Here is a 19242-nt window from a genome sequence, read left to right on the forward strand (position 1 = left end):
CCAGCTACTTTTGCCAATGGTATATCCAACGGTGCTTCCAATGTGCTAGATTACCAGTAGCTATAAACGTAGAATCAATAGATATTATAGTGTATTATACAAGGATGATGTAGTTGTGTATTTAATTCTATTCTCTTATATATAGTTAATGCGGGAGCTGGAGATAACCAATTTCTACATTTCCCTGATTCTTTGCGTGAATCTGTCCTCTACAGCATCACACATGTCCATTAGATCTCCAAGACCCTTGTGCAAAGCCTCTACAGCAGTAATTTTGCCGTATGTTTGAATTCTAATGTGCAAAAAGTTTTCTGAAGGATGAGGAATAGAGTAACCACAGAATTCTACCTCCGGGTTTTTCATGATCATATAACGAAGCGTGTTACCAAGGGTATGATCTTCATCTGTTATTCTGAAAGAAGCACTAGTACCATCTTCGGAAGTAGCTTCTGTGAGAAGTTTGATCTTTTCACTGTCCACTTCTTCCTCCACTTGATCAACTTGATCATTTTGTTCAGCTGCTAGCATATCAACATCTTGCTTTTCCACTTCAGCCATATTTCCGAGAGCGCTTATGAATGGTCACTTAGGTGGTTTGTGCGTACTTCTTTCAAACAGTCAATAAGACGAGATGACCTACTCTGTTAAGCTGAACAATTTGTCAATATTGATTATGGTTTTTTCGATAGAGAGAAGAGGGAAAACCAAATCATGCTAAAGGAAAAAACAAAAAGCTTACCCGGTCTTGACCGGGTAACTGAAAGAAGCAAGTTGATGCGAAATACCAGATCACGTGTCACACACTTCATCAGTTACCGCGCAATGCACAGGTGTTGCTCATAGCCACGCTCAGGGTACCACACCATAGTATATAAACAACGGATCCCGAACAAAAAGCAAAGTAAACTAAAAGAAATGAGAAAATGCGACCAAAGCGAGACATACCCAAAGTCCCTTGGCAAAAATCATCAGGGGAGGCCGTTACAGAATTAGCATAACAATCCGGGTCAAGTATCAAATATCATTCACAAATCATAAAACAAGGACAGTCCGTATACCTAACCAGTTATCAGCTAAAGTTTCCATCATCACGTATAGTGCTGTTTCCAATCTGTTGAACTAATATCATCATTCCACGGAAAACCCCTTACAAAACACCGTACAGACACGACAGGATCAATCAGTTTTCCTTCTCCCTTCATTCATCATTGCATTTTTCAAAAAAAATACCTATAAGAAGGAAGGTATAAAAAAAAGTTTTTTCTTTTTTTTTCAATCTTGGTTTTCTCATCGTTACATTATCATTTTGGACCAAAGCCCAAAAAATAGTTGTTACTTTTGATATCAGTTTGTTGTTATTGGGGCAATCAAAATAACGATATTGAATTTCGGTATTGGTACTGGTATTATTGACCATTAACGTTTAATATTTCACAATTTACCCTTGAGATTTGGTGATAGGAGATCTGAGTGTTGCATCTCCGTTTTAGTAATAGGTTTCCCGTGAGATTTTCCTTTTAAAGCAACACGCGTTACACGATGGGCAGCACAGAAACTCAAAACAATGGTGCTGGTGGTCAGCGTCAAGAGCAAGATAGTGCTCAAAGCAAGGATAAGATGCCTCCTCCTCAGGGCCAACCCGTGAACCATCCAAATACTTTGACTTCTTTGAACCAGCCACCGGGTAGTGGTCAAAGACAGGATTCTCTTTCAATGTATACGAATTTCAATCAGCCAAGGTTGTCTACGGATAGTTCGATTTCTTCGTTTTTGAACATTGATAATCAGCCGGATAACAGAGGGTCTACTTCACAGATGGGACAAGTGCCTAGCAACACGGGGCAAGAGTTACCCTATACTAGAGGGTTCTCCATTGTTAATAACCTTTGGAACGCGCCTGCCCCTCATCCGCAGAACGATGTCGCCTTCACTACCACAAGAAGACAATCTGAGCAATTGGAACCCTTCATGCCCAAGTTTAATACATCAAGTTTCTCGCAACCTTCAAAGGGTTTACAGCAGCAAAGGCAGCAGTTTCAACAGCCACAGTTGCAACAGGGACAACAATCTCAATCAGTTCAACAGCAGCAATCCCAACAGCAGCAACAACAGCAGTTACAGCAACAATATCAACAGCAGCAAGCTCAGCAACAACATCAACAGGCCCAGCAACAGCAACAGCAATCACAGGCTTCACAACATGGCCAGCAATCACAATTCCAACAGGGAACACAGAATTCACAATCACAGGGCCACCTCCAAGGATCTATCAATAACGCTCTTGGACGTCCAGAATCAGTATCCTCTTCGAAAAGAAACTCGTTGTATTTCCCTACTTCTGATGCAGATTTAGATTTCTTCAACACGGGGAAACGTAACTCTATCGCAATGAAACCACCATTGATCAAACCAAACGGTAGCGGACAAAATCAACAAGTTAATGGTGCAGACGATATGGAAGTTCCATTTTTCCAGGGCCCTCTATCGAGGAAGAATTCGATCAAATTCAACCCGGAGGATTTTGCTGATTTCCAATTCAAAAGAAGGGATTCTTCTGTCAGAGCTACCCTGGACAACTCAAATTACATGCCTGCTCCTCCAAAGAGAATAAATGATGGTTCTTTGAGCCCTATCGAACATCAAATGGTAGATAATGAGGACGTTGAAGATGTGGAAACAAGGTTACATAAACACTTATATTCATTGGTGGATAACGTGAAACTGGATAAATCACCTCCAAAGAAGAAACAAAAAGCTACTAAGAAACAGAAAAAGGCTACTCAGACTGGTAAAAAGGTCAATGATGACGAACATCAACATCATCTTGACAATGGGCAAATGCAATCAGACAACGGAGCTCACATGCAGTCGTTGACACCTCTGAACAATTCCATATCATCGATGGATGACTCTAAGCCTCTATTGGGTGCTACTAAAGTTGATCAATTAATGTTAGTGATTCAAGCGCGTAAGAATGGTGTCACGGACAAAGTTCCACGTTCTGCTGATGGTTCTCTCTTATTGGAATCAGCACCTTCCATCATACCACCTCTATCACAACTAGTAGGTGGTGTTGAAAAGCCGAAATCTAAAGGCGTTAAACAATTCCAATGTCCATACTGTCACAAATACTTCACTCAATCCACTCATCTTGAGGTCCATGTAAGATCGCACATTGGCTATAAGCCATTCTCATGTGAATTTTGCGGTAAAAGATTTACTCAAGGTGGTAACTTGAGAACGCACATTCGTTTACATACAGGTGAAAAACCTTATGAGTGTGAAAGATGTGGTAGAAAGTTTTCACGTAAGGGCAACTTGGCAGCGCATAAGTTGACCCATGACAATCTGAAACCGTTCGAGTGTAAGTTGGATGACTGTAACAAGAATTTCACACAATTAGGTAATATGAAGGCACATCAAAATAGGTTCCATTTACAAACCTTAAATAGGTTGACACAAAGATTGGCAGAAATGGATCCAAACGAGAACATTTCTCAGAAGGAACGTGAATTGCTAGATTACTTTGCTTCTATCTACAGAAACAGTAATCGTGGTATTAAGGGAAGAGGTAAGGGTAATCAAAACATTGTTCCGCTGAACTCGTTCGACAAGCACCAACAGATGGATGATCCCAGTGTCAGAGTAGCCGCTAAGGCCTTAGGCTCCCTGACTCAATCAAAGCAACCTTCGCCAATGACATACGAAACAACTTCAAACTCCTCTATACCTGACAAGAACAACCAATTTTCTTTTCAAGACAATGAAACTCAATTGGATGATGCTGCATACGCTGCTACAGGTGCTCTTGGCTTAGGAAGCAGGAACACCAAAACCCCTTCACAAAAGGAGAAGGTTCACTTCAAGGACGTCAATTTCATCAGATAGTTAATAACTATTGTTAATACCATGAACTTTCACGATTTTCACCCCATGCACTTTCAAAAATGAAAATATTTAAATAAACGATTCAACCCCAGCATAATGAAAGTAAATTGCCTTCAGTGATTTCTCAATTCCCCAGTTGTTTTTTAAAAGCTCAATTTACTCTATTCTTCATTCTTCAATCCTCATCACGGCGATGTGGTGAATATCTCGGACATTATTTCTCTTTTTTTTGTTAATTTAACAGTTCCCCAGGTTATTAGTTACTAGAATTTTTCTAAATAAATAACTCTAAAAACTTTGTAATATTTTAAACTCAAATCTGTATTCATTGACTCTTTTTCAGTGTACAAACTAAACCCTCATCACAGGTGATACAGCACATTATCCTGATTCGTCCTTCCCATATCCCTTCTCGATTATGAATTTTATCCTGTTATATTGTATGTTATTTCTCAGTGCCACGCGCATTTTTTTTTATTTTCGTGTAATGTAAATAAATCAAAAAAGATGGATTATAGGATATATACCAACGTCGAACTGAGGGTCAATTATAGATAGACACTGACGTATATTTGGTACTTTCTAAAGGTGTTTTATGTCGAGCAATACATTATTGTTAAAGAGCAAACTCCCAGTACGAATACAGCGACGGTAGCTGCAAGATACAATCAGTACAATGTTAAAAATGTTACCGACTTCGACTCTTCCTGCAAGATTTTCTGTCCTCCAGGTGACCAACAAGAAATCCTTCAAGAGACTTGATCAGAGACCACTAGATGTATTCCAATATTATTTACAGCTGCAAATCGACAGGCTTAATATTATTGCTGATTATAAAGATCATAGGAGTCATATTCCTTTGGTGAGGCGAATAAGGGCAGAATGGGAATCATTATCAATCACGAAAAGAAGGGTTTATCATGCGTTGTTCTTCAAATTCAATAAGATCGATTTCAGAAAATTAGGAAACGAAGAACTGGCAAGGTACCTTGCAATATCGTGTCCTATTTCAAGTGCATATCTTTTGTTTCGCTCAAAATATAAACTACAGTTTAATCTAATTTGGGAACAGAGGTACATAAAACAAGAAGAAGCTCCAATGCACCGTCCCACGTACTTGGAAAGACATACTCCACTTATGAAAATAATATCTCATTCACAGACAAAAATGGATTCTATGCTTAACGCACACCTCAGGTACCAAGAGATGTGTAAATCATGTAAAAAGGTTTGGAAAGAAAAAGTCACTGACGAGCAAAAGCAGTTGTTGTACGACAAGATAAAGAGCAGCAAGGAACGTTTCAATACTGAAATGCAAATTGAAAGAAAAGAGTTGGTATTATTGACAAAAGTTTTGGAGGACTCAGTCCCAGAAGACTCCATGGAATCTCTGGCTGACTCGCTCTCGTACCATAATTTCGAACAAAAGAAAGAAGTCAACAACCATTTGCTAGTGTCCCTTCCATACATACTTCGAAAGAAAAAATAAAACATAAACTACTCAAAATATCGCATATACTGTTCATATATAAATTGTTGAATAAAAATATCATATAAGCTTTGCATTTCAACCAAGCCTCTATCACCTTTCTTACCTAATCAATCCTGATTATTCTGGAACTGATTTACTTGAATGTTAAAGTTAAGACCCTTTGGAAATTGGCCAACAGGCTTCTTTTTGTCTTCAGGAATATCGACATAGGTGAATGATACCAAGATATCATCTTCTGGCACCCCAAGAGAAGTGAGGATTCCTGAGATAACTCCTAGCGGCACCTGTATATATGGCGACACGGTACTCAATAATTTTTCTTCATCATCGTCCAATGCAAAATTTTGAATCGGTTGGAATTCATAATCGAAAAGATAGAACACTCCGCGGTGATTCGTCTTCAAATTATCTATCTGTTTCCCATACAGCAGTTTCCAGACTTCCTTGCATATGAATCTAACCATTCCTAACGTGTCCATCGAGTTAAATGAAAGATTCGGGTTATTGCTGAAAATTAGTAATTCTGTCATCTTACTGCCTATGCCGCTTCCAATCTTGTATAATCTCTCGGTAACTTTTTCCTTTACTTCATCACTGGCATGGCAAAGTTGGGCGATTAGTTTGTGAGAAGGTACATATTCCAGTTTATTCAAGGATAGTTTGTGTATTTCTTCATTTATTTCGTCAGATGTTGGTTCAACAGACTGCGAACTTACGCTGGAATTTTCATCTAACTGGCTTAAATTATTCTCAACTGCCATTGACATAGGCACCATTTCATTGAGTAGCCATTGGTATGAAAGAGCATTGACCTTCGGTAACGATTCTTGAAATAATAAAAACTGCTCTACTATTCTTCGCCTTTCTATCTGTTCTGGAGTATCTACCACCGGATTTCTTTGTGGATTTGAGGATGACATCTTTTTAACCTGGATCAATGATTCAGAGAGTATGTATACAAAGCCTTTGCTTGATGTTCCTAAGGTTGCTTCTAACCTTTACCTTATACATATAACCTTTTTCTTAACTTGCGTATATGTGTCATTTCTGTTCTGCCAAATTCGATGTTGAAATTGATTAATTTCATAATTTGATTGATCTACAATCATCGATGGAACGAATAACATATTACAAAGTCATAGAAAAAGACGAAGCAATTCAAAACTCGAGGAGTCGAGTGTGGTAATACCATGAGTGAATCGATATCTGTTGGTAATGAAATCAAAGAGGGTTTTCCTGAGACCAATAAATGGGTTCAAAACAACGTCAAATGGTTATCGACTGTGGAGTCCTTTTACCATGAAAGATCTAAGCTTGAAAAGGAGTACAGTGAAAAATTACGTCAATTGACCAAGGAATACTTTGCCAAAAAAAGCGCTGAAACTGTTGCTTTATCTGTTGGTAATTCTCCAACTACCACACCCGGTTCTCTTGAATGTGCATCACAAGTGGCTTGGAATGAAGTCTTGTCTCAAACTGAATTAATAGCCAAAGATCATGAGAAGTTCTCAAATGACATTGCATTCCACATCTGTGAGCAATTGAAAACTTTGACGAACCGATGCAATAGCCTAGTGATTAGTGCTGAAAAGTTGAATGCTGAAGTTTCTGGAAGAAAGACTACATGCTATGAAAACTTAGAGAAAGCTAAGAAGAGATACTACGATTCTTGTCAAGTTATGGAAACAGCCAGATCAAAGAGTTCTAAATCCAGCTCTGAAAAGGCGCAGAGAAGGCAAGCTGAAAAAGAGCATGAAATGAACATCAGCAAAAATGACTATCTAACTAAAATCAACCAAGCCAATAGAGTCAAGGACAAATACTTTTTCCAAGATGTGCCAGAGATCTTAGATATCCTTCAAGACATCAACGAGTCGAGGGCTGCCATGTTAAATATAATATGGAATAAAGCAGGTGTCTTAGAGAGAGAATTGAATAAAACAATTGATTCGAGATTGGATGCAGCTGATTCAGTCATAGCCAAAAATAAACCTTATTTGGACACGTCAATGTTCATAAAGCATAACATGAAATCATGGAAGGAACCCAAAGATTTTCTATACGAACCTTCGAGTGTATGGCACGATGATGAACATTTTGTTGTTAACTCCCAGGTTGAATTACAAGATTTGAGAGTGAAACTAGCGAAGGCTCAACAGCAATTGCAACAAACTCAGTATCACATTGAATCAGAGAAAAAATCATTGGGACAGTTGAACACTGACAAATGCAACTTAAAAGCCCAGGAACAGTATGACCCGATGCAATTTCAAGATATTCTAAAAAACTACATTTCCTCTGTTTCAGGTTTCACTGCATTGGAGCATAAAAAGCTTGAAGCTGAAGTGGAAGCTGAAAGTATTCAAAACAACGTTGCTGATGATTCAGTCTTGGACACCTCAGAAGTTGATCTATCTCAACCTGAAAAGAAACACGGGCTTTTGGGGAAATTTAAACAGAACCTGACAATATCGTCTACCCTCAACCCAATAGCGACGAAAACCTCAACAAACAACAATTCTGATACTATTTCAATGGTATCTGCAGAAACACAAGCATCCAAGAAGTCGAATAGATTCTCAATTTTCAAGAAAGTTGGTCGCTCAAAGCGAACTGAATCGACCCCATTCGATGATGACTCCGTATCAGTTGTTCCCTCCAATGCAGAAAGTTTCACACCATCTCAAGAGGTGTCATACAACAATGATGACACTGTGAAAAACACTCCTACTGGAATTAGAGCCAAAGTACTCTATAGTTATACGAAAAGTGATGCTGATGAAGTATCTGTCAATGGAGACACTGTCGTTACTGTCTTAAACAAAGATGCCGGTAACGGATGGTCATTAATTAAGTTGGATACAGGCGAACAGGGCCTGGTTCCTGAAACCTATATTCAGTTACAACAAAGTACCACTCCATCAACTAGTCGTGCACCACCACCAAGGGCTCCACAACCTAGAAAGAGTGCTCAAAAGACTATGACCGCAGCCTATCCATACCAGTCTCAGGGTCCAGATGAACTTTCCTTACAGGTTGGAGATAAGATCAAGGTATTAAAGGAAGATGAAGGAAACGGCTGGACGTTTGGTGAGCTAAACGGGACACAGGGCTTGTTCCCCACCACTTACTGCTCCTAATCCTTATAAATAGCTCTTGTGTATGAAAATTTACGTTTATATTTCCAATTTCCCATTATCATTATTTCTATGCTGATTTTAGATTGTAAAAGAGGTGTTCCGTTGCATGTCCGATCCTACCTATCTAGACGCCTAAGGCCGACTGTAGTTATTACTGATGAGATTTGTTCTTTGCATATAAACCCTGACATCGCACTTATTTTGATGCAAGACTGATTTCTAGTTTTTTTAGCTACAGGAAGAGTTGGTTCAACCCTTTAAAAAACGAATTTGGGAAATAAAGGATACATTAGTTATTGATAGGCTTTGCTAATAGGAACAAGTAGTTGAAATTTTCCGAGGAACTGACAACAGAGTACCATTAATCTCAACTTGAATATTTCTATATTGTTGGTTCAGAAGGGCGTTTATGGATAAATCATCTTTTTCGGACAGTTCGGTAGTGGCTAGTAGCAGTTCTATAAAATCATCCAATAAACTTGGCAAGATTGGTATGCAAGAAGGTTCTAATTCGCCAAGAATGAGTGCGGTTCAAAACACCGAGGCGCGGGATTCATCAGAAGCTTCCTTTGAGCATGAACCATTATTAGAAGGACAGAGATCAGGGAAATCTTCGCATCGTACCCTAGGAGCCGTTGCACCGCAACCGATCAATGTCTCTAATTCGTCGTCGCCTGGGGATGATTTTTCCGACGATGATTCCGAATTGCCCAGGGATCCTTCTGATCTCTTGTACAGTGTCAGACGAGGTTATCGAAATTTCATCCATAAATCAAAGACTCTTTTGAATATTATGATATTCATCAATACCTTGTGGTTAGTGACAACTTTCATCAGTGATTTTTTCTTCAACATCAACTTTTTGAGAAACAGAATAACCGGTTTCCAGGACTTGACTCTTATTTTTGTTTCAATTGTTGCCAACAGTTTAACTCTATGGTTTAACAAAATTGGTTATTATTCCTCTTTGGATCAGTATTTGAACGTGGTTCTTTGTGGATTGACATTGTTCAACTTACTTACAAATTTACTTGTGAAATACATCCGTCAACGTATCGGGTTATTAGGAGTGTGCACTTATTTATGGGCTGCAGTATCGTTTGCTGTTAGTGCTGTCATGGATCGTTATCTATATTACTTCAATACAAAGTTCCACCCTAACAATTACGATGACGCTGAAGCAGATAATGACGAAAATTCACCGCATCCTAACGAACATAGTCACAAGAGCATCAGAAATCGTCACACCCTAACCGAATGGGTTAGTATTGGGTTTAGAACAACTGTTAAAGGTGTGTTGTTAGTATTTTTCATTTTGTTCACATTAAACAATGTTCTTTTCTCTCTTGATTCCATATTGACCACTAAGCAGGTAGCACAGGTTTCAACTGAGGCAAATGCAGCAAGCTACGATGCATTCCATTGGGTAGATGCTGATCACAATTATCAAATTCATTTAAAGTGTTATGGTGACGTATTTGATGCAGAAGGATCCGAAGACGACAGACAACCTATTGTTCTTTTCGAACATGGAGGGGCAGATACGGCATTTTTGTCTGCCACATGGATTCAAGAACTTTATCATTTGAACAGAGTTCAAAGATATTGTGTGTACGAAAGGCCTGGTTATGGTCTATCCGATTCCCCACCTGCACCGGTGTCAATTTCTATGATGGCAGATGCTTTGAAACACGTCTTATTGAAGGAGGCAAACATTACGGGCCCCTTCACTACTGTAGGGTATGACATGGGAGGCCTTTTCACTCAAGTATTCACAGCTAAGAACATTGATTTGGTCGAAAGCATGCTTCTTGTTGAATCGTGGCACCCAGATTTGCTATTGAAGAACTACATTTCAAGATTGTTACCGGGGGATGACAATGATGATCCTGATGATTATAGTAAATTACCAGATGAGATCAATAGACATAACGGATTCGTTATTTGGTGGAAGGGTATTTTATCAACGTTCAATATTAAGTTACAAACCTCTTGGTTACTAGCTCATCACGGCTCAAAAGAGAGAATTTATGGTCGTGATATGATCTATCAAGGTAAATATTTGCGAATCAAATTCTTGGAGAGTGTAACGAGCTCCTTATTGAGTTATAAAGATGTCTTGAACAGCTTAGAAAACCTAAGAGAAATAAAAATGAGTGTTGTAAGCAGTAATGAGCTAATAAAAAAGTCTCCTCAATGGGGAAACTGGCAAAGGGAGTTGTCCAAAATTTCATCCAAGACACAGGAATGGAAAATCGTCGATGGAGGGCACCAAATCTACAAGTATGGGCTTGGAAAGCAGCAAGCACAGGACGTCCTTTTGAGATTGATTGGTGAGAAAGACAGATACTAAATGAGAAACATATGTAACATCTTAAGTAATGTACTCCTCTTTTCTAACATACCAGTTTTACTTCCCATTACAAACCGCTTTAGGTACATTTATACCATCACAATCACCGACGAGGACTACGTTGTAAGAAAAAAAAATACGGAAAATACTGAAAGAATTGAATATATATATATATATATGACTATGATATATATGTGCTTTAAGATTAATAACTTTCAGAACATCTGAAACTGGCCTGTTCAGTTGAGCATGCGAATATCGCCATCGACGTCGTTACAGTATTCGTCTTCCTGTTCTGGTATTGGTGGATGTGTTATTCTGCTATCTCTGTTCATACTCGGAAAGAAAGATGTGCCCTCATCATTGATTGGGGATAGTCTCGACCTGGTATCAAGAGTCTCGTTCGGTGAATAAACATCTTCATCTACAAATTCCTCATCTTCATCTTCATCGTCACTATCCAAGTCGGCCTCTAAATCACAAACTGCTCTGCAGTTAGGACAAACAAATTGAGGATATGTTTTTGATACAAGTTGTCTAATGCACTTGAAATGCCAACTATGTGAACAAGGTGCAATGAAAACCGCTTGACAAGCTTTTATTTTAGATAAACAAATCGAACAATCCTCTAATTCCGTCCCGCTGGTCATCTTTTGCAAGGCTTTCATCTTTTGAATAGCTTCTTTATTGAATGCATTAGCTTTCCTTCTCCAAGATTTATTGAGCTCCACTCTCATTTTAACACACCTGTAAATTTCTTCCGCACCACCCCGGAAGTCTAATCCGAGTTGTAATATATCGCCGTCCTTTAACAGAAAATCCTTGGACATAGTAGCTGGCTGAGAAAGTCTTTGATGATTCAAGAACGTCCCTGATGATGATTTGACATCTTTCACAAACCAATTTCCATTATCGTCAACTTTGAAAACACCATGTGTCCTTGAGACGACTTTACTCTTGAATACGGCTGGATGGAACGGTTCGGGAATAGAAGAAATGGCCTCTCTGACCTTTTCTGTGTACCTTCCGATTACCAACTGAGAACCAGGACCAGCAGTTCTTATGATCGGATCAAAATAGAAACCGGGGTTACCAGCCGATGAGTTGTCTATAAATGCGGTCAATCTTAAAGTGAATAATCCGTTTTTATCCTTACGATTTCTAACAGTTTCATCATCTGCAGCTTCCGGCTGGGCCCAATCAGGTGCAAAGTCTAGATGCAACGATGGCGCTGATGCTGGCCTTACTGCTGGGTATATGAAATGATGAACGTTTTTCAGAGCTTGACCGTTTTGAGGGATGGTACCGTGTATAGGAGGGGAAGTGAGCGGGATATGATGAATATCGTTTGTGTTATTACCACCATTTCCATTAGTCTCAATTTGTCCCAATACAAGATTGATCGGTAAATGATTTCCTGTCAGTGCACTATCACCAACTGGTGCAGAAAGAGCTCCTGTCAACTGCGATGGTTGCTCAGACGAATCAAACGGGGTTGTTCCCAAGATATTATTGGTAATCATATTTGACACACCACCTACAGCAGCACCAGGAGCTGACTCAGAGACTCCGTTGGGACTATTTGGCACTGGGTTGGACATTTGCGTGTGCATCCCATTTCGTGTGATATCTATTGGTTGTGCACCGTTACTATTCGAGTCACCTGAAAGAGTCCCATTTTCACCACTAGTTGCTGCAGCTTGTCTAATCCCAAAAGTACTTAGTATGGTACCAAAGCCAGAGCCACGTCTTCTAATTGTGCTGCTGCCAGAGTCATTCCCAACATTCCCTACCATTTCAAGAGAAAAAAATTATGAGATTAGATTAGATAACCAATGGGAAAAAAATCACACACGCACTTTCACAAACGAAGGTATCGTGTCAACTTGTTTTAACCGTCTATATTTTGAAATAGATTGAGCTCAGCAAGCAGAGATAGTATCTGTTACTGAAAACGATATGATGAGATTCCGTCTCAAAAACCACAATAAAACGAATATGTGTAAAACAGAACAACGAAGTTACGCGAACTGGAAAGCGCCTTCCGGGTATAGGATTCAACAACACTTGGAAACAGATCACCGAACTCAATACAGACCCTGTAGAATCCTTTATATAGTCCTGAAATAAAAATGTAGAGTGCTAGTTGTCTAAACCCATAGGGTACAAACTGGATTTTAATCAACGTAAAAAGTCCATTTTTATTTTTTTTTTATTTTTTTCTGCTTTTCTTTCCTGAAGATTTGATGATATATGACATTCTGCGATATGTACGGAAAACATGGTGCTACAAATTGATACATACAGTTGAAGAGTTTCTTTGAAAAGGCGTAAGTGTATATGTTTGATGACAATTTGGAGTGAGCTGATGGTGCGTTAAACTCACTTGGCTTCACTCGGATATATACGATATTTATTTCTCACTTTTCGTAGCTACCCCAGTTCTTTTCCTGTTGAAATCTGTTCCTTATCATGCACGTGGATATGAATTGGAGTTACAGATTAAGCTTTTAAGGTTTGAGCCGATCTTTACTTGGAATGCGAAACTGCCCGGTGCAGAAACAGAAACGGAAACAAAGCAATAGCATGAAGTCGAGCATTTTGAAGGGTTTGCATTGATCGTATATTTTCCCAAGCGCAGCTTGGGAAGAGAGAGGGTTTTATTTATTTTGAGAATAATGTTTTCAGTACATAGTGATGATTCATGTATCAATGAGGCTTTCTTAAGTTATGCAAGCTGTGTGTAGAGTCGTCATCCCTTCATTTCAATTTGGACAAGTCGTATGGAGTAGAGTTTACAGTGATGATCTCTTCGTACAATAGTGTAGTTAAAAATTCGCTGAATTTTTCACCGGTGATTTCAGGTTCGAAGTATGTAGCAGCTAGCTCGAACTTGTTAGCATCACCAACAGGAGACTTGGCAGCTAGTTCTTTAGCTTGTTGGTAAAGAATTTCCTTAGCAAGTGCAGGAGTGACTTGTTTACCAGTATCCTTTAACACAATCTTATGCTTGACCCATTGGTGTAGCTGACAACGGGACACTTCAGCGGTGGCAGCGTCTTCCATCAAGTTATTGATTGGAACACAACCACTTCCTCTCAACCAAGCCTCCATATATTGCAAACCAATGTCTAAGTTTTGCTTGATACCGGCAGTAGTAATTTCACCACCTTCGATGTTAGTGTTTAACAAGTCTGAGGCAGCGACAGAAGTTTCTGGCACAAAATAGATTTGGTTTGGAGTACCCATTTCGGCGAAAACTTCGTTACAGATGGCAGCAAGAGCTGGGTGAGCAACCCAGGAACCATCGTGACCGTTAGTCAATTCTCTAATCTTATCGTTACGGACCTTGGTCATAGCAGCGTTGTTTGCTTCCTCGTTATCCTTGATTGGAATTTGAGCAGCCATACCACCCATAGCGTGAACACCACGTCCGTGACAAATCTTGATCAATCTCTTGACGTATGCGTTCATAAATGGAGAGGTCATAGTGACTTGATCTCTGTTTGGCAATACATGCTCTGGCTTGTTTCTTAATCTCTTGATAGTAGAGAAGATATAATCCCAACGACCACAGTTCAAACCAGAAGAATGTTGTCTCAATTGCCAAATGATTTCTTCCATTTGGAAAGCAGCTGGTAAAGTTTCGATCAACACAGTAGCTCTAATGGTACCACGAGGAATGGCCAAGGAATCCTGGGCTACTTGGAAAACGTCATTCCACAACTTGGCCTCTAGATGGTGTTCCATTTTTGGTAAATAGAAGTATGGGCCTTTACCAATTTCAATCAACTTCTTAGCGTTATGATAGAAGTACAAACCGAAATCTAAGATAGAAGCACTGATTGGTTCGCCATCCACCAAGATATGGTTATCAACCATGTGCCAGCCTCTTGGTCTAACAATCAACGTTGGCAAATCAGCGATCTTACCACGCAACTTGTACTCTTTTCTTGGAGTGACAAAATCAATTTGATCACGAATAGCGTCATACAAGTTCACTTGACCGTAAATGACATTGACCCAAGTTGGGGAAGCAGAATCTTCAAAATCGGTCATGTACGTCTTCACATCCGAGTTCAAGGCGTTCACCAACATATTTCTCAAAGGTGGCCCAGTGATTTCAGTGGAACGATCAATCAAACCTGGGGCTAATGGGGGTCCCTGCCAAGTAGGATCATTTCTGATAGCTTCTGTTTCCTTCAAGAAATTGAATTCGTATTCGCCGGAATCGATCTTTTGTTGAACAATTTGTCTGTTCTCTAGTAATTGTAATCTGGTCTTGTTGAAAGTTCTATGCAATAGAACGACAAATTCCAAAGCATCTTTAGTCAAGATATCGGCAACGGTAGTGGTGCTTGGAGAGAATTGAGGTTTGGTATCGACATCAACTAAAAGTTGAACATTTTCTAAATTTTTTTTAACCATGATGAATCTTTAATAAAGTTTTCTGATAGTAGTCTGTATAGAGCTTTTATCCTTCCCTATAGATTTAGTTACTCAGACCTTTATTTAACCTAAAGGCTAGAATTGAGCCCTTCAGAAAAAAAAAATGTAATGGCAACCCACCCTTTATATACTTTATGTGACGAAAATAATTAATCACCGGTGCCAATTGAGTGAATTGTTCTTCTTCTTCTTCTTCTTCTTCTTCTTCTTCTTCTCACATCCCTATAAACTTACCTAGTGAAACAGTATCATGTATGACACATATTACCAATATAATAGGCATTTACCCAAGATAAACTCGTCATGGAAATCGGTCTAAATGGTGAAACTGATTTGATACCAGGATGATGATTAAAAGGAAAGAAAGAAGTACGAAAAAGGAAGAGGAAGAAACTAAAAGTAATAGAGAACCGCGAAGAAAGAAGAGAAAGAATCACCGCCTTAACTCAGTAAGTGAGCTGCCGACCAATGATGTTGGCTCATACAAACTGCGGTTCCCTCAGATCATCGAGCGGCGCCAATGGCATTTCAAGTCTATTTGACTCTGAATTAAGGGCAACTGAGCTGATCATCTCTGTACCCTTTAAACTCACGCAATCAGTATGTAATTTCGTAAGATTAAGGGATCAGGTTTTGAAGGAACGGACATCGGGGTTCTCCGAACGAATGGAGAAAATTCAAGTTCGAAAATTTCCCATTTGTGCGAGGAAGATAGGTGGGTTCCTTTATTGCGTTTCTTTTGCCTCCATCCCACTTCCCAAGTTATTCCGGGATGCGTCTTTGTATTCGGGTAACGCCGTGTCACGTGTTATGCTTCTATTTCCCATTGTTTTTTTTTCTTTCTCTGGTCTCTCTGTTTGACAATGCCGCCAACTACTGTTCATAACCTGAGATGTTATCCATTCTATCAGTCCCTTTACTAGAGGCTATATGTTCCGCGTCAGCAGAAAAAAAAATGTATATTCAGATTGTTTCAGCTTGAGTAACGTCAGCTTGTTGCCAATTGATACTTTTCCGCCCGTGTTTTTGGCTCTACTGTTGTGCGCTACTACAAACAACGCGGCTCTGCATCGCCGTCTAATGCTAAGTGTGTTCAGCATGTTGAATGTTAGCATGTACGTTGATTTTGACGTTGGACTCTCCTTTTTGTTACCCTCACATCGATGTACAGGAAAACAAGGTTTTCTTGGAAAACTAAACAAAGTTTTGTTGAAACTAAAAACTATCAAAGAAAAAATATACTTTAGTATTAGAAATGTGTGCGTATTGAAATGGAAGGAACAGAAACACCCACCAAAAAGCTCATTATAGACGTGACTACTGCATTACGCACCACGATAGGTTTTGCTCATTGCAATAAAAAAAGGAAAGTAACAAGAATACCTTTGATAGAATTACTTTAAAGACACTATCTCATTCCTTCTCGTTAAAGTTCTCCAAGATAACACTGTACCATTAACCATTTAAATTAGACTGAAATATGTCATTACCGTTGTTACGTCCGTTTGAGACTGTTTCTTTGGAGAATGCAGTCGAAGACCTTGTTGTCAGATTCATTCTCAATGTTCCCCCGGAAGATTTATCAACAGTTGAGCGGGTTCTATTCCATTTTGAAGAAGCCTCATGGTTTTACACTGATTTCGTTAAACTAATGAACCCATATTTGCCCAATTTAAGCATTAAAAGCTTCTCCAAGATCGTCATAGACATCTGTCCTTTGATTTGGAACTGGGATATCACACCAGAAAATGCACTTGTCAAGTTTTCAAATTATAAGAAGACCATTCCCGTTAGGGGAGCCGCTATATTCAACGATAGTTTGTCAAAGATATTATTGTTGAGAGGTATCAATTCAAAACACTGGTCTTTCCCACGAGGTAAAATTGGTAAAGATGAAGATGACGTCGCATGCTGCATAAGGGAAGTTAAAGAGGAGACCGGCTTCGATTTAACCGGATTCATTGATGCTGATCAATACGTTGAACGGAACATGAATGGTAAAAACTTTAAAATCTTTCTCGTGAAAGGTGTACCTGAAGACTTTGAGTTTAAACCAGAACACAAAAATGAAATTCAAGCCATTGAATGGAAAGATTTCAAAAAATTGAGCAAGGCAATCACCAAGAATGAAGGCAGTGCCAAAGTTTTCTTGGTCAATTCCATGATTAGACCGTTGTCCTTATACGTTAAAAACGAAAAGAGGGCCAAGGATGAAAATAAATTGAAATTATACGCCGAGGAACATTTGAAATCCATTTTAGGATTGAATAAGAAGGAGAACAAGATCGTGCTTGACGCAGGTCGTGAGTTGATGGAAATGCTACAAAAATCTGCAAAAACAGCTCAACATCAAGCCAGAAACGAGACATATGTTGCGGAAAACCCTGTGGTTGATGTGAATCAAGCTCGTAGCTTGTTTCCACTTATGTCCGTCCAATCTGTTTCTCACTTTTCTTCCAGTAATAACACCAATAATAACATTGTCAATGGTACCGGTATGACGATAAATACCACTGGAAATAATAAATTGGACCACGAAAAATCGTATTCTACGGAACAAAATACTGATTTACAAGCCTCTAGCAAAGAACTACTGGCATTTTTACACAAAAGTTCTACTGTCAATGACAAGGAAAGACAAATTTCAGGCAGTGATAGCGTTTCGTCATTCCCATCTGCTCATTTCACGGAGTTCACTGATGATGAAAACTACGAGGAATTCGAAAGTTCATCTGACGAAAGTCAATACGAAAGCTCTCAAGAACAACTTGGTCATTCTGACACGGAATGGGACCCCAACAGAGATGATGAGTTATTAACAGTGAAAGAACCCAAAAGTGTGAAAGAAACACAACCTTCAAAACCTGTCAAACCTGAAACAAAGCAAGGTGCCACAAACAATCAAAAACCTATACTTTTGAAACGTCCGGAATCTCAAAATAAGGCTAATAATATTGAATCTCAAACCGTGAAGCCAAAAATCAGATTATTGAGGCGTGGTGACACATTGGCATCAGCCACACAGTCTCCCTCCAATGAATCTATTAAAGCAGTCTCTGAGAAACGAAACGATACAGAAACCACTTCAAACAAAAATGCAGCCAACGACTTATTGTCAATCTTGAAGAAGCCATCAGAGGACCAACCAAAGATAAACGATTCAGAGACACATTCAAACAGAAGTGTAGCCAATGATTTATTGTCCATATTGAAGAAACCATCGAGATCAGAAGTACCAGGCGCCGCTTCGTCTCCTTTATTCACTAATACCTTTGAGAATAGTCAAAGTAGTAGTTCGAACGCTTCAGTGGAACATCATACTTCTTCCAATAACGACCGTAATGGTTCTAATTTTTCAAAGCAGTTTACTGCCTCACCTGCACTAAACGAACCATCTCCTAAAAATGATGCAAGCGACTTAATGCAACTACTGAAAAGACCACAACAGAACAGTGAACCTCAAAGTCCAATATCAGACCTTTCTCCAGCAAGCAAACCCTCAAATGAATTGCTTAATATATTGAAGAATCCCAAGACCGGCCTAAACTCGCAAATATCGGACGATCCTGTGACACACAACACCCAATACAATAGGATGCCTCCTCTGCAAGTACAGCCTCAACAGCCTTTCCAAATGCAGCAAATGCAGCAAATGATGCCACCTCCAGGTTATCCTCCCCAAAATATGTCATATATTCCCCAAGGCTTCTCTCCTCAGCAGCAATTCCAATATCAGCAACCGATTAATGGATATCCTATGCAACCTCAGCCACTTAACATGGGACAACCTGCACCAAACCAAGGTTTTACTAAACAGCAAGAACTTTTGAATATATTACACAAGCCAAATGCTCCTGTTCAAGAAACTCCTTCCAACCCTTCATCTGAATTATTGAGTATCTTGAAAAGATGAGACATTA

The 19242-nt window shown here is 39.2% G+C and overlaps 9 protein-coding genes across 9 annotated transcripts; 5 read left to right on the forward strand and 4 right to left on the reverse strand.

The window, feature by feature from the left end:
• Positions 1-174: 174 nt before the first annotated feature.
• On the reverse strand, positions 175-558 carry RPC19 (DNA-directed RNA polymerase core subunit RPC19; the record flags this gene model as incomplete). Its single annotated transcript, XM_456138.1, has 1 exon — positions 175-558. The coding sequence occupies one exon, from the start codon at positions 556-558 to the stop codon at positions 175-177; it is 384 nt and encodes a 127-aa protein (XP_456138.1).
• A 981-nt stretch (positions 559-1539) lies between these two features.
• Positions 1540-3888, forward strand: AZF1 (Azf1p; the record flags this gene model as incomplete). The annotated part of the gene is made up of 1 exon (XM_456139.1): positions 1540-3888. The coding sequence occupies one exon, from the start codon at positions 1540-1542 to the stop codon at positions 3886-3888; it is 2349 nt and encodes a 782-aa protein (XP_456139.1).
• A 676-nt stretch (positions 3889-4564) lies between these two features.
• On the forward strand, positions 4565-5377 carry CIM1 (mitochondrial HMG-box protein CIM1; the record flags this gene model as incomplete). Its single annotated transcript, XM_456140.1, has 1 exon — positions 4565-5377. One exon carries the CDS (start codon positions 4565-4567, stop codon positions 5375-5377), a length of 813 nt encoding a protein of 270 aa, XP_456140.1.
• Positions 5378-5487: 110 nt separating this feature from the next.
• Positions 5488-6300, reverse strand: TRS33 (Trs33p; the record flags this gene model as incomplete). The annotated part of the gene is made up of 1 exon (XM_456141.1): positions 5488-6300. The coding sequence occupies one exon, from the start codon at positions 6298-6300 to the stop codon at positions 5488-5490; it is 813 nt and encodes a 270-aa protein (XP_456141.1).
• Positions 6301-6570: 270 nt separating this feature from the next.
• Positions 6571-8520, forward strand: BZZ1 (Bzz1p; the record flags this gene model as incomplete). Its single annotated transcript, XM_456142.1, has 1 exon — positions 6571-8520. The coding sequence occupies one exon, from the start codon at positions 6571-6573 to the stop codon at positions 8518-8520; it is 1950 nt and encodes a 649-aa protein (XP_456142.1).
• Positions 8521-8929: 409 nt separating this feature from the next.
• KLLA0_F23870g (uncharacterized protein) lies at positions 8930-10873 on the forward strand (the record flags this gene model as incomplete). The annotated part of the gene is made up of 1 exon (XM_456143.1): positions 8930-10873. One exon carries the CDS (start codon positions 8930-8932, stop codon positions 10871-10873), a length of 1944 nt encoding a protein of 647 aa, XP_456143.1.
• Positions 10874-11112: 239 nt separating this feature from the next.
• DMA2 (ubiquitin-conjugating protein DMA2) lies at positions 11113-12669 on the reverse strand (the record flags this gene model as incomplete). The annotated part of the gene is made up of 1 exon (XM_456144.1): positions 11113-12669. One exon carries the CDS (start codon positions 12667-12669, stop codon positions 11113-11115), a length of 1557 nt encoding a protein of 518 aa, XP_456144.1.
• A 964-nt stretch (positions 12670-13633) lies between these two features.
• Positions 13634-15301, reverse strand: MLS1 (malate synthase MLS1; the record flags this gene model as incomplete). Its single annotated transcript, XM_456145.1, has 1 exon — positions 13634-15301. One exon carries the CDS (start codon positions 15299-15301, stop codon positions 13634-13636), a length of 1668 nt encoding a protein of 555 aa, XP_456145.1.
• A 1501-nt stretch (positions 15302-16802) lies between these two features.
• DCP2 (decapping enzyme complex catalytic subunit) lies at positions 16803-19235 on the forward strand (the record flags this gene model as incomplete). Its single annotated transcript, XM_456148.1, has 1 exon — positions 16803-19235. One exon carries the CDS (start codon positions 16803-16805, stop codon positions 19233-19235), a length of 2433 nt encoding a protein of 810 aa, XP_456148.1.
• Positions 19236-19242: the final 7 nt, after the last annotated feature.

Source organism: Kluyveromyces lactis (genome assembly GCF_000002515.2).
Source record: "Kluyveromyces lactis strain NRRL Y-1140 chromosome F complete sequence".
In the NCBI taxonomy this organism is placed as follows: domain Eukaryota; kingdom Fungi; phylum Ascomycota; class Saccharomycetes; order Saccharomycetales; family Saccharomycetaceae; genus Kluyveromyces; species Kluyveromyces lactis.